Source organism: Grus americana, chromosome 6 (assembly GCF_028858705.1).
Source record: "Grus americana isolate bGruAme1 chromosome 6, bGruAme1.mat, whole genome shotgun sequence".
Lineage (NCBI taxonomy): Eukaryota > Metazoa > Chordata > Aves > Gruiformes > Gruidae > Grus > Grus americana.
In genome coordinates this window covers 32307711-32322206 of record NC_072857.1, presented here as the reverse complement: position 1 = coordinate 32322206, position 14496 = coordinate 32307711, and the positions used below count along the sequence as shown (strand labels likewise).

Below are 14496 nucleotides of genomic sequence, written 5' to 3'. Positions count from 1 at the left end.
CCAAAGGAAGCTGTGACCCTGCGGGAAGCCCGCACTGGAGCAGGCTCCTGGCAGGATCTGTGGACCCATGGACAGAGAAGCCCAGGCTGGAGCAGGTTTGCTGGCAGGACTTGGGACTCCATGGGGGACCCACGCTGGAGCAGTCTGTTCCTGAAGGACTGCACCCCGTGGAAAGGACTCAGGCTGGAACAGTGGCTGAAGAACTCCCTGGGAAGGACTCATGTTGGAGAAGTTTGTGGAGGACTGTCTCCCATGGGAGGGACCCCATGCTGGAGTAGGGGAAGAGTGCGAGGAGTCCTCCCCCTGAGGAGGAAGGAGCGGCAGAGACAACGTGGGATGAACTGACTGCAACCCCCATTCCCCATCCCCCTTGCTGCTTGTGGGGGAGTAGGTAGAGAAATCGGGAGTGAAGTTAAGCCTGGGCAGAAGGGAAGGATAGAGGGAAAGGTGGTTTTAAGATTGGTTTTATTTCTCATTACTCAACTCTGATTTGATTGGTAATAAATTAAATTAATTTTCCTGAGTTGAGTCTGTTTTGCCTGTGATGGTAATTGGTGAGTGATCTCTCCCTGGCCTTATCTCAACCCATTAGCCTTTTGTTATATTTTTTCTCCCTTGTCCAGCTGAGGAGAGGGAGTGATAGAGTGGCTTTGGTGGGCACCTGATGTCCAGCCAGGGTCAACCCACCACAAAAGCTTCTAATATTTTCCTTCAAATGGCAACCTTATATCCCTACTCTGGAAAACAGTGAACCTCATAAATCTTCTCAAGTCTGTTGAATATTTTAGTAAGCTCAGTTAAAAAAAAAATTAAGAATGCAACACCCTACTAGAAACATCCTTGATATTAGGGATTTTTTTTCAGAATGAATGCAGTTTTCTCTAAACATTATTAGAATCATTAGAATTACATAATAGGATTACCAGAATTACTAGGTAACTGGTTATTCCCTGAGGAACAGAATTTGTAGAGCATGCATTCAGACCATTGATCATGTTACTGTTGAAGAATCAGCTGTGCCAGTTTCAGACGTTACCTCTTCCCTTAGTAGTACCACATCTTTACTAGAAGCTATTGCCCTCTCAGCAGAAGAGATTGTAGGAGTCTTCTTCATCCAGTTAGGCTGGCAAATATAGCCAATCTAACCCGATCCAAGCCTGAGATCATCTAACTACTGAAGGAAAGAGCATTAATATGATCTCATCAATTGATCCTAATAACAGTGCTAACTTCCAGAAAGGGTCAAATAAGAAGCAGATTGGCAAGACAGTAACATTTTGAACTGCTAGATGCGTGCAGTGATGGTATCTGACAACTGCCTTTTGTACTGATTTATAGTAGATCAGAATAGTACTTTTGAAGCAAGTTAAATATCTAAACATTTTAAAGTCATAGAGGCATCTCTACCATTCCATATGCAAATAAACAGCATTTTTCAAAAGGAATAATCAGTATAAAATTTAATTGATTCATATCAATTGACCTACAGTGCCAAGATCATCATTGCTGTGTCACTTTGGTTTGTATGCTGCCTCATTTTACTCACTAGAAAAGCACATGACCTATGAGAAGGGGTTGGGAGAGTTAGACTTGTTCGGTTTGGTGAAGCGGAAATTAAGGTAGAATTTAACTGTAGCCAGCAACTACATAAAGAGCAATTGAAAAAACCAGAGCCAAATTCTCAGCAGTGACAGCTGGGCAACAAGGGGCAACAGGTACATATCTTTGCTTGAGAGGTTCAGTTTGGACATTAGGAAAAAATCATTCACTAGGAAGGTACCGCAGCACTGAAGTCTCTGAAGGTAGTCTGCAAGAAATCTCTGTCCTTGGAGATTTTTTTAAATTTGGCTAAACAAAGCCAAGGCTGACCTGATGCACTGTTGGCAAAAGTTCTGCTTTTAGAAAGAAGTTAGACTAACTGAACTGCAGTGGCCCCTCCCAATCAATGCTTCTATGATTCTATGTGAAACAGTTCTGCAAAATAATTTTAAAAAGAATCTAAGAAAGCACACTAAGATGAAACAGAAAATAGGTTACCCTGTTATCAGAAGCAATTTTTTGGGGGTACATACTAAAATTCATACTAAAAATGCTATCTTAAGATAGCGGTACTTACCTGAAAAACTGCTTTCATTAAGTCTTTCCATATCCTGACGACAGAACTGAATCGTCTACTTTCCTCAGGCATCTGAGCCATGATGTCAGGAGAACTGAAAATTGGCTCTAAATAAAGCCAAGTAGCCTGAACTTTCAGCCATTCATCCAGGATCTCCTGTACCAATAATAGCTTTCCTTCCCATTCCCTATAAAATAGCATTAGTTCAAATGCATTAACTGATGCTTCCCGTAAAGCATTTCCAGCACACTGCTAAGATCTTTTTTTGAAATTTGCATATTCAGCAGCAAGTACAAGTATAATTTTTAAGATTTCAGCAGATTATCGTAGTCACCTAGCCTCATATCCTGCATAACAAAGTCCACATTAATTCCTGCAACTGGATCATCTGTAAGGTTGACTGTAGGATTTAATGAAATAGGCTAATCCAATAAATAGACTAGCATTATCAGTGAGTAAGCATAGCACACACTTTAGCATGTGATAGTATCTGTGGACAAATTCACTTCGATTGAGTATGTAATCTGGTTTCTGGCATACACCAAAGCCCAGACTACTATTTCTGTTTGCTAATCTAGACAGGCTGAGATGGCAAAAGAAAGACATGAAAGTAACCTAAACTACTAAACCAAAAACATGTAGACATTGTCCTAAAAAGACATGTGGTCTTAATTAAAAGATTTCAAGTAATAAATAGTCCAATGGTTAAGTCACATTTTATTTCTGACTTCAAATTCCAAATGTGGATGTTGAAAACATCTGTCTGATAGATTACAGTCCTTCAACATTACTGCACACCACCATGGGTACAGAATATTATAATTCAATAGCTAATCAGTCTTTCCTTTTCATTGCCAAAAATTCAAGATCCTTTAGTCTACCATTTTTTCTAAGTCCCCTCAATTTTTCTACATCATTTAAAATTAACACCACCATTTGACACTTCTTACTATCTCACCAATATCAGACAGATGAGATATTATCAGTTCTCTAATGTTATTGGTATTCCTAATTCACTGAACTAAGCAATTTGCAAAAATATATATAAAAATAAAATGCTATATATAATCCTATAAAGAGTACATATATTCTTTTTCCTGTATAAAAACAGTGAGTATCATTTTTTACAACTCTCATGCTACTGGACAGTTCAGACAGAATTATTATAAAAAATGCATGCCGTTAAAATATTTATTGCATAAATGAACTTAGGCAATAATTTTATCAACAGGACACTCATACATGGGCTGCACTGAGTTCTGTAAAATGATACATATGAAAGCATACTTTACTTCTTCATTCATTCATTTCCCTGTCACAGATCCTAAACAACAGATAGCTTTGCTTGCATGTACCTTCTCCTCTACTTGAAGTCCCTCTTTCATTTTTTAGGTATTGGTACCTCATCTCTAGTGATTTTCTTCTACGAAGAGGTAGAGAAAAATGCAGCTTTCCAAGAGGAAAGATAGGCAGGTCAGTTAATTTGCTTACACCAAAAGTACACAAAAATGAAGACAAGGAATTTGGAATAATCTCTGGTGGCAATCCAGAATTCTACATGCTTTGTTGGGTTATTGAGAAAGCAGCCACTGTGTAATTACCTCAAAGACTGAAGTAATAGCTTGCATTATTACAAATGCTGTCAGTCACCAAAAAACTGATGAAATTACCATGGTGTGCTTACTCTTTTTAAACAGGCAAAACCTACCATTTTACATTAATAAGGAAGTAACTCTTATACTACAGTACAATAGTAATTAGAGAATTAATACTTATTGGAACATGTATGTATATGAAAGTGTATATTCATATTTATTGAATATGTGCTGAAATCTGAAATAGCATTTTTGCAGGTTAATGGGAGTTTGGAGGTACTTATATAACTAGATAACTATAGCCAAACTTTAGATGAAAGATTTTTGTTTTTTCACAATATGGCTATGTTTAGGGGATTTAAGAAGCAAGTAAAGTATTTATTAGGGAAAGAGACAAAATCAGATTAAAATCTATACTCAAAGATGGATTTACACAATTTTTAACATGCAATGCTAAGTTTTGGAATTTAATTTTCTGCATTAGGAAAAAAAAAAATCTTTCATCACTTCCCTGAAATTTGTCTTGTTTCGTTCTCTTCATCTCCCTTACATAAGCTCTAGCATTTTTAATTGTTGAAGATCTAAAAAGATTCAGTAGCTTTATAATTTAGGTAGAAAGTTTAGACTATATTCTTTTAGTCTACAACCTTTCCATCTATTCCTCAGATATGTTTTATGTGGTAAAACAAAAGGTAATGTTATGATGCACCTGGTACCTTACGTACCACAGGGTGTTAAAAATGTTTAGCCACCTCTCCAATGCATTAACATTTCCCATATTATTAATTAAAAGTAAAAATCAGCTTTATGGGATTAAATAGTGCGTAGCTGACACGGGACAAAAACTCTAGCCCTCTAAAATGAGATTAATTCACTGCTAAAAGGAGAATAAACAAAACCATTTGAAGTCCCTATGCTTTACATTAAGCAGAAAAGATTTCTTATTTGGTAACACTTCTATTAGGAAAAAAAAAATTACCTTATTCTATTTTCACAATGCTTAATGAATGGAGATCCTCTCATAGTCTGAGTTTTGACAATGTGGTCATCCAATAACATCTGAATATCATCTACAGATGACAAAATATGGGTTCCTGTTTCTCTGTAGGCAAGAAGAGTGAATTCCATTTGATCCCATTCAGAAATCATTTTTGTTAAAGCTTTCTCAAGTGAATGTTCTTTGCTGGCTGTTTCACTGATGGTCTCAAACTTTTCTAGGAACTGTTCAAGATGCAAGTTAATATATGATAAGACATTTGAGTCTTCAGAAGGAGACAGTGGTAAACCAGCAATTTTTGACATCTCTTTCCAGTGCCTTTCTTGCAAACCAGGATTGCAAATCACTTGGATAAGAGGAATGTGGCATCTGAATTCCTCTACTTTTGATTTAAGCTGTCTTGCTATTGTTAACGCGTTTGGAGAATTGTGGAAGGCTTTTTCTAGTTTATACAGTCCATGCCAGTAGTTTCCTACATCTACCTCTACTTTGTCTGGATCCACTTCTGTAAATGATCCCTCTGTCCAGTCTTTGTGTTTTCTGTTGAATTCAACAGTCATATCATAGAGACAAAGATATGGAGCAAGAGTATTCCGGAGGTTTTTATGCTGAGGGTACTGAGATACTGGCCATCCAAAGGACTCTTCTTCTGAATTAAATTGATCAATCTGTTGAGATATAAATGAGGTCTGAAATACAAAGAAAGCTGTCCGTGATACCAGGTCCTCGCCACAGGGATTAGAGAGGTTTTCTGGGGTTTTCAACAAGTTTCAAATTAAGCATTCATGCTAGTCAATAGAGGGATATATTTAGAGGTTTAAAATGGTACCTGGGCATTCCTCTATAACTTGCATTATCATGGAGGCTTTAACAGATGGGAGGTAATAATGAGCATCAGGACTTGCACTTCCAAGAACATAGCAAACCTACACAAACTTAATCCACTCTTCCACTATGCAAAATGCTGCCATATTAACTCAAGACAACATAGTAACAAATTACTGTGCTCAGTAAATTTGCAGTTTAAATCGCAAATCACGTAAAAATATTTCATAGCTGAATTAAGAATTCTTTGCCACATCTCAGTAACTGCATTGCTGGGATAACTGTTGATTCTGATAACACAAATACTAAGATTTACAATTTAAAATATTGGACTAGTTTAGACTATAATCTGTACCTTTTCAGCAGCAAGATCCAATTTTGTATTTAATGCCTGAGCTTTCTTCAAATACCTGTTGACTTCCTGAATATCTCCCAATGTGCTAAGTTCTTCAACCTGCTTAGAGTAGCTTTTCAGTTCCTCAACAAATTGTTCACAGCGTATCTAAACATCAAGCAAGCATATTCATTTAAAAAAAAAATCACAATAAATTTCTGTAAAAAGAAGGAATAACTATTCTGATTTGCTATAGTAGGACATTTCATACTTGCAGAAAATCCAAGATATACAACATATTTGCACATAAGTATCTATTCCACCCAAATTACAGAATTTGCCCTGAATCCTACTGCTACCTGAAGTGACTTATTGGGCTGACAGATGTGACTTTGGGTTCTATGTCATAGGAACATCTGCTCTCTGTGATGGACATAGTCAGCAGGCTAATAATAGCTAAATTCAAATGCCTAGCATAACTCAAATTAAAATAGAATAATAGGATTAGATTAATAAAATGACAGATGAAGCTAAACAGTTTCACAAGACAGAGATGTCTCTTGTCCTGAAGATACACAGTTCAAGGATACTTTTTTCCTCATATATACGACTCCACAACACATATTTCATATTATCAGTAGTAGTCAGTGTCTGAAACCAAGCATCAAACCATACAAAGCAGTAACATGTTTCAAGATAACACAGTCTATGCTGCACTTTTATTTATAACACAAGTCCCACTCTGTACTTTAGAATAGAATATTTCAGTTGGAAGGGACCTACAATGATCATCTAGTCCAATTGCCTGACCAATCCGTGGCTGACCAAAAGTTAAAAGTTAAGGGCATTGTCTAAATGCCTTGAAAACTGAGAGGCCTGGGGCATTGACCAACTCTCTAGGAAGCCTGTTCCAGTGTTTGACCACCCTCTCAGTAAAGAAATGCTTCCTAACATCCAGTCTAAACCTCCCCTAGTGCAGCTTGGAACCATTCCCACACATCCTATCATTAGGTACCTGGGAGAAGACATCAGCGACAATAATACTTACCAGCTACTTCTTTAATTGTACTGCATAAACATAAAAGCTCACTATCTCAAAATTTGTATGATCTAAGACAAAATGATGGTGAGACTAAGCAGCACAAGAAAACCAAAGCAGACAGCTCCACAGGCAGTAGCGGTAACAGATCAGCAGCCTACTAATTAGTAATCCTTGTGGATTACCCCATCGCTTAGATAACATAACAAACTGTACTGCAAAAGCCTAGTAAATATAATGAAAAAAATCTGAGAGAGATAAAATACATGTAAACTATAAGAGATTAAAAAAACAAAACAAACCTGAATCAAGATGCACTTATATTATAAAAATACCTTATTTGACAATATCCTAACAGCAAAATCACACAAATTAATGCAGATTTTTTTTGGAGCTGCTGAAACTCATAGAAATTTCATATACTGCCATTGACTCCAAAGGGACTGCTCATGTGCACAAATCAAGCCATGTACATGTCTTTAAAGAATTTGTCTGAATTTTACTATTTCGCATACAGTCAACTTCTACCAACATCACCGGAAGTTCTGTAACCAAAGAGCTTTCAGAGCACAAAATGTGAGACGTGGCTTGTCTTGCAGTAATTTTGGATATTTGAAAAGCGAATGTGTGGAAAGCAGGCAAGAATTAGTTAATATCAAGAATAATCTAGAAACATCTATCTTCAACCTTCTTTTTAAAATACATGGGGAAATAAAAAAAGTTATTCCATCCATTATTTTATGTCCTATATGCCATTCAAAATTAGTAAGTCAAGGGGTTTTAAAATATTGTCATTACAAACCTTAAGACCATCTTGAAATTGCTCTGTTTTTTCTTTAATTATCTTTCTGTGCTCCTCAAAGATATCTGGCATTCGTGCATACCATTGGAAAACATTACTGTTCAGTCGAATGTCTGCTGGTGAAAAGTTGACACATTCTATCAGGAAATCAACACAATTTACTGCATCCACTAATTTCTGCTCCAATTCAAGCATGTCACATGTTTGCACTTTCTGCATACAGGCCTGGGGAATAGAAATTAAAAAGGAGGAAATTTTTTATATAATTTAATGCCAAAACAATGCTCGAAGTAGTTAATACTTAAATTTAAAAGCTTATTTTTTTACAAGGAAAATTAAATAAAATTAGAAATACATGATCTGAAAAGGCATTTATCTGGAATGGCATGGTATTAGCCATTTTTACAGCATATAACTTATTAATAAAATTGCCTTACTATTTTACTGAATAAAACTCAAAAGAATGGGTGAAGCTGTATGCACAAATGTTTGAACTAATGGAAGCCAATCCAGACAGCCTGTTGTAAGTGTTGCAGGTTTGGGAAAGAAAGCGTGGTGCTACAAAGGAAAAATTAGTAAATAACCACAAGGGGAAAAAAGGACACACTTCAGAAAGGGAAGCACTGAATGGCCCAATGTAAGATTAAGTCTTCCCTAGCTGTAAGAATATAAGGAATATAGACAGCCACTTAAAATAAAAATTATGCTGTTTTTTCAGATCTCAAGAGTTAGCAGTAAACTGCATGGATACACATAGCATTTTGTATGTTACTCTTAACAGAATGGCAACAGAGCCCAGTTTAAACAATAATCCATAATGAAGCACTCTGAAAGCCTCTTAACAAGAAAAGAGCTGTATCACTAAAAATGGTGGCCAACTGGACAGATCAATAGTATACCAGTATTTGTAAATATTACTTGCTATCCCTCAACTGAAGATACAGAATAATTTAATATGATGACACAATGGGATATTGCTGGAAACAGTTTTAGGTAGGGATAAATTGTCCAGTAAATCTATGCTTCTGCTCTTTTAACAGCAGTTTCTATTCTTTAGAATATACTTACTGCTATAGATCTAGAGAACATTTGGCTATTAAAAGAACACCCCAAACAAAGACTGATACATCTTTTCAGCAATGAGATGGAAGAACTACTAGTAGGGTTTGATACTGGTATATTACACGATATGTATGTTTACATGCAATTTGTTTATTCTCCAACACAAAATTATATCATAACATGTATGCATTTTAAAGGCACCATATTCCCAGACAGCACATAGTTCAATTTCTAAACATTTTACTTTTTACTTAAAAAATTACTCCAGTTATAGTCTGTGTTGAACTTCCCTATCACAACAGTTCAAATCACTCAGATCCAAATTCAGCACCGAATTCATTTTAAGTACACACCTATACTCCACACATTTAATATTGGGCATACACATCAGTACTTTACTGAACAGCAAAAACTAAGACACGTTACGTTTCAAATGTGAACATAAGTGCTTCACTTAACTGAAGCCTGAATACATCAAAGAAACAGCAGGGTTTTGATTACAGAAGTAGCATTTGTAAGTGAGGAGATGGGATTTTACAGTTACCGAATAACAAACCCTACATCTTCTAAATTTTAAACGATTATTCAACAAAGGAAGTAAAGGCAAAATTACTTCATACAACTTGCCAATGAGTGGTTTTTAAAGTTTTCTTGTGAAGAATTAAATACATATTAAAGTCCCTACATTTCAGGTTTCAAACTCTTTGATTAGTTTAGGATATTGGAAATGCATATTGTGTCTTCCACATCTAATTCTATTGCTTTAATTTAATTCAGGAGAATAAAGAAATATTCACTGTTTGACTACATTATCTGTTCAGAAGCCCGAAGAACATGCAGTCTAAATTTAATTCTACTAACATGTTGCCCATGCTACAGAAATTGTTATTTGCTTACACTAGCTAGATGGGGATAGAAATAAAACCATGCACTCATTCCAAGCCATTATATACAAACGCTTTGCTTCATGAAAATCAGTGACAAAACCTCCAGGTAATACCTGTATTACTAACTAAATACCTTTATTACTAACAGGCTCAAATCAACCAGCCACGCTGCTAAAAAAGTAATTTACTGTTGAGAATATATTTTCTCCAATATAACTTTCCTTCAGTGGCTCAGAAAAAGGTAGTTCTTCAGATATTTCTTTATTGAAACAGAATCTAGCAAATATTATAAACTGAGATATGTTAAACATCTGTACTTTCATCCAGCTGCATAACAAATCTCTCACACTGTGCAATTTGTTCTAATGCTCGTTTCTATAAACCTTCAGCAATGTTTTCCATGCCTTTTCTAACAGTATTTGCTGTTGCAAAGAAATGCATTTTAGTTTGTCACCATATTGGTTTTCATGTGTTATTTCAGCCATTTTTACCACAGCAGGAACAACAAGTGTTTCCCCAACGGTATGAGGCTTTTTCTCTTTCACTATTAGGTAAGAAGAGACTTCTGAGTCTTCTAAGCATGGATCATTACATTTTGTAGAGTACTGGATTGAGTATCACATGACTTGAAACTTCACTGAAAAAATTGTAGAGGTATGTCTTCGTGATCCAGACACTTAGTTCTTACATGTCTTGCTAAGTGTGATGGCTTCATTCTACCATTAACTAGCATCTCAAGGCAGAACAGACATTTCAGGCAATGTACACCATTAGCAACAGTGGATGTAAATTTGTATTTTGAACTGTCTTCCTGATAATTTTGAATTTTTTTGGCCAACTTGTCAAATCTGATTAGACCATCATTATTTTTACCTCATAATGCGGACAATGAAGAGCTTGTACTAGGGGTAGAATTGTCAGCTCTGTCATTTCTTGTTGATCACTCGTGCTCACATTACTAGTATTATTGTCAATCTGCAGTTTCTGTGAGGCAATCTTTTTAAGCCACTTGACCGTTTTGTAATGGCTAGGTTATTAAAACTAGATAACATAATCTGTAAATCTACTTAACTGGGCTCACAAGCTGCAATACATAGTAATACACTGAAAGCAACTGAACAAGCGAGGGCGTCACTGTGAATCCCTCCACATTGTGGAACACTCACTCTTTCCTTAGGACACCTCATGTACATACACGACACAGGAACCTCTGACATGCAGAATGAGCAAGGGCACCAGTGTCAATCTGTATATTAAATATTGGTAAAGCTAATTTCTTTCTCACTTTTTTAGATTAAAAAGAAGTATAAATAAAAGTTCTACTATTTCCTTCACATACTCCAACGGACCATCTTGTGCACACCCTGGGCTGCACACCTTCCGCTTTGAAGACAGCTGCCCTACAGGGTTTTGGTCCATGTCAGTTGGCATTCTCACCAATGCTGCCACTGTACAGGGCAAGTGACAGCAGAGACAGAGGACTGTTCCAAATAAGCAGTCTGGTTGCAACCACAACGTTTTGGTGGGGAAAAAGAGTTTAGCTGTATATATGAGAGCCAGGCTATGACATTCAACCTCATGGCCAAAGATGACCTGTTCTTTTCTATTTTGTAATACCGATATAGCATCAGTGACTTTAACAAGGCCAGAATCATATCTGTAAAGGGGCAACTTGCATATGCTATTGCTTAAGGTCAGAGCAATAGCATTGGTAGCTACTTCTTGCTTGGACTCATAAAAAAAAAAAAAAAAAGAGGACAGTACCTTAAGTTCCATTAGTTCCTGTGTATTAGATGGAGTAGTAAGGGCTTTTTCTGATATTCTCTCAAACTCATCGCATAGTCTGAAAAATACATAAGATAACCAGTTTGGCACGTTGGGTTTTTTTTAATCATCCTTGGAAAACATCGCATACATTTGTAACAAAAAAATGAGATTAACATATTCTTTATGGACTAAAAAAATTCAACAGTGGAAACAAAATTAAGTATATTTCAATACACATTTTGAGTTTGAGAGTTACCTCACATTTATGTCTTGATGATCTTTCAACATTTTGGAAATAACTTTTTCACAAATATTATCTGCTCGCTTTACCAAAGCGCTTATTAATTCATCACAATGCAATTCAAACATTCCTAGACGGAGATACTGCAATATAAACATAACAGCTGTCAGAACACTGAATAGCTTTTTTACCTATTTTCTCTCACTGTCTTAAGCAGAATGTCAGGGATCTCACCTAGGAATTTAGTCAAATCATAAAATGCTGTTAAAACTTTCATGTGAAGAAGGGAAAGAAAAACTGTAGTTGTGAATAACTGTTCTTCCGTATCTGCATGTTGAACTTTGTATAAATCTTACTTCTATTGCTTTTTACCTTGACAAATGATCTGCTTCCTCATAAAGGAAAAACAGCTACTGTCTGTAGCAGTGAATGTCGTCTGGTGAAATTACAAAGTTTGAGATACATCTAAAACATGGTAATTGTGCTTCATTGTTAGAAACACATGATATTCCTTATGATTAAGAAGGGACTCTGCCTCCCAGCAAGTCTCCGAATCCAGGTGAGCTTGAGTTCCATACACAGAAGCCCTCATGACAGGCCTGTAAGTACTACTTTCTCCAGAACTGAGGTTTGCACTGAATACTAGGAGAGAAACAATTTACAAAAATACCACTTTAGCCTTCCAAGTTCTTTTTCAGAATGAATGGACAAAGGGTACTTGCCACAGAATATCCATACAGGGACAAAAAAAGTGTTTCATGTTAAGGATCCTCTCTGCCTTAGATACTTGGAAGGAATTTGGAGGCAGCTGGACCCACACTTTCTCTTACGTCTTCACATCTAAGAGGAACATACTCTGAATGCTCTCAGAAGTCCCCAAACAATTTCTAGCAAAAATAACTAAGGTCTCACTTAAGTATAGCAAATACATCCCAGAAATGCTAACTCCCGAAAAACTCTTTTTCTGAAAAAATTAATTTTATTTCACTTTAATTATCTCACAGCTAATTATCATCACCTTTGACTGACAACATTCTTCGGACAAATTCAAAATTAAAATGTATCCATATCTCTTTATGAATATTATTATAATTTACCTTCCTAGAATTATATTTTATTTCCTTAACAAGTTTCTGGTACTTTATAATTTCCCTTTTCATTTCTTCAAAGTTATGTTCCTCTGTCAGGAATCGATCATTATCTTGTTCAGCTTGTTTGTTTATCAGGAAGCTGTACTTATCATATAGCTTGAGATGTTCCACAGGTGCAGCACTTTCTTTGATAATTTCTTCTCTGATCCTTTTCTTATGTTCATCCAAGATCTCATCTAGGATAACAGGCTTCAAGACAGTTGACGAGAACTCACCTTTTGGCTTTGGGGAAAAAAAAAAACAAAACCCACACACAAAAAACCAAGAATATTTTCAAATTAGCTATGTCTGTAGCTCAGTTATGTCATGGAAGATAAACAGGATAGAAAAATCAACTAAATGTTACTTTAAAATCTTTCTAATTTAAGTCTGATTACAAACCTAATTTTGTATATACAGCTATTTTCATTCTACTCCCAAATTTTTTTGAATGCTAGCTTATGGATGTTTGCCTCCAACAAGTAAGAAATTAGAGCTGCTTCATTCATGAACTCAGAATTCCACATACTACTCCACCCAACATAATGCTGTCAACAATTTTAAATTTATTCTATATAGATTTTATTTTTCCTGAACCACAGGCACAACTTCAATTTTGCTATCAAATGATGAACCTGTAACATTAGAAATATGGAAAATACTTTCTTGCAACCCCCTAGAAGGTCTAAAGCCTTGCTTTTGTACATTTAGACATGCTTGAGGTGCTTTTAATTTTTCTTTTCACAGGTTATTGATCAGTGCTTTTATAAAGCATAGCATACTACTCAGGTTTGTGCTTGGTCATGTGTTTAAGCATATTAACAAAAACATTGAGGATTGGTATCTCTATTTAAAATTCAAGTTCATGCTAAACAGAAAGCGCAACAGAACATCCACATGATATTCCTTCAGGAAAAAAAAGAAATGTTCACCTCCCACAGCCCTCATTATTATTTCACAAAATGTTTTTTACTTAACCTGGATTGTTTCCTGTTTGACTTAATATTTTAATCTGGTTGAATGCATAAAACTATTAAAATATAAACTGCTTAAAAATCATGGTTTAGATTTTTTTTTTTTTAAACTGTAGTCTACTCAAAAGATTCTATATTTAAAAGACAGTACCCTTTCCAGTATCAAAATAGAAGGTATTTTCCAGAATACTGCAGAAACGTGTTCAAAATTAAATGCATCTAATTAGTTTGTAGAACATTTGTAGTAGTTGCTGCAGAAAATAACTCAGAGGAAACTAGTAGATTCTTGGCTTTTTATTTGGTTAGAGAACAGTGATTGGACCTTTTATTAATAAAATTAAGATGATTTCAAAGTGTTCCAAATATCCTGAAAGAGTATTATAATATTACTATGTGAGTTCTGACAATAAGGCTATTCATTAAAATACCTAGGAACTAAATGCAGCAACAATATAATGATAAAACAAAACTCATTAATTTCTTACCCACTTAGAAAATAATTTCGTCTCAATTCTTGGTATATCACTGACAGCTTGAATCATAACAGTATAAACATTCAGCAATATATCCTCATAGTCATTAAAGTCATGTTCAAATTTAATACCGTCATTCTCAAGGATTAGCCTCAGGATGAAACCTGGGTGTTTGTAGGCTTGGACCGATTTCTAGCACACACACACACACAAAAAAACAAACAAACAAAAAACAAACCAAACAGTAAAATATT

At 35.5% G+C, this 14496-nt stretch overlaps 1 protein-coding gene across 1 annotated transcript in view; it reads right to left on the bottom strand.

Annotated features, from left to right (window-relative positions):
- Nucleotides 1–14496, bottom strand: part of DNAH7 (dynein axonemal heavy chain 7) — a 116651-nt gene that overhangs the window by 87894 nt on the left and 14261 nt on the right. The window contains exons 11-18 of the mRNA XM_054829246.1: nt 14255–14434; nt 12763–13038; nt 11681–11808; nt 11422–11500; nt 7709–7933; nt 5889–6035; nt 4691–5376; nt 2117–2303 (exon numbers count right to left, since the gene is read on the bottom strand). Of these exons, the coding sequence (XP_054685221.1) occupies nt 2117–2303; nt 4691–5376; nt 5889–6035; nt 7709–7933; nt 11422–11500; nt 11681–11808; nt 12763–13038; nt 14255–14434 (1908 nt within the window). The remainder of the gene's footprint in view (nt 1–2116; nt 2304–4690; nt 5377–5888; nt 6036–7708; nt 7934–11421; nt 11501–11680; nt 11809–12762; nt 13039–14254; nt 14435–14496) is intronic.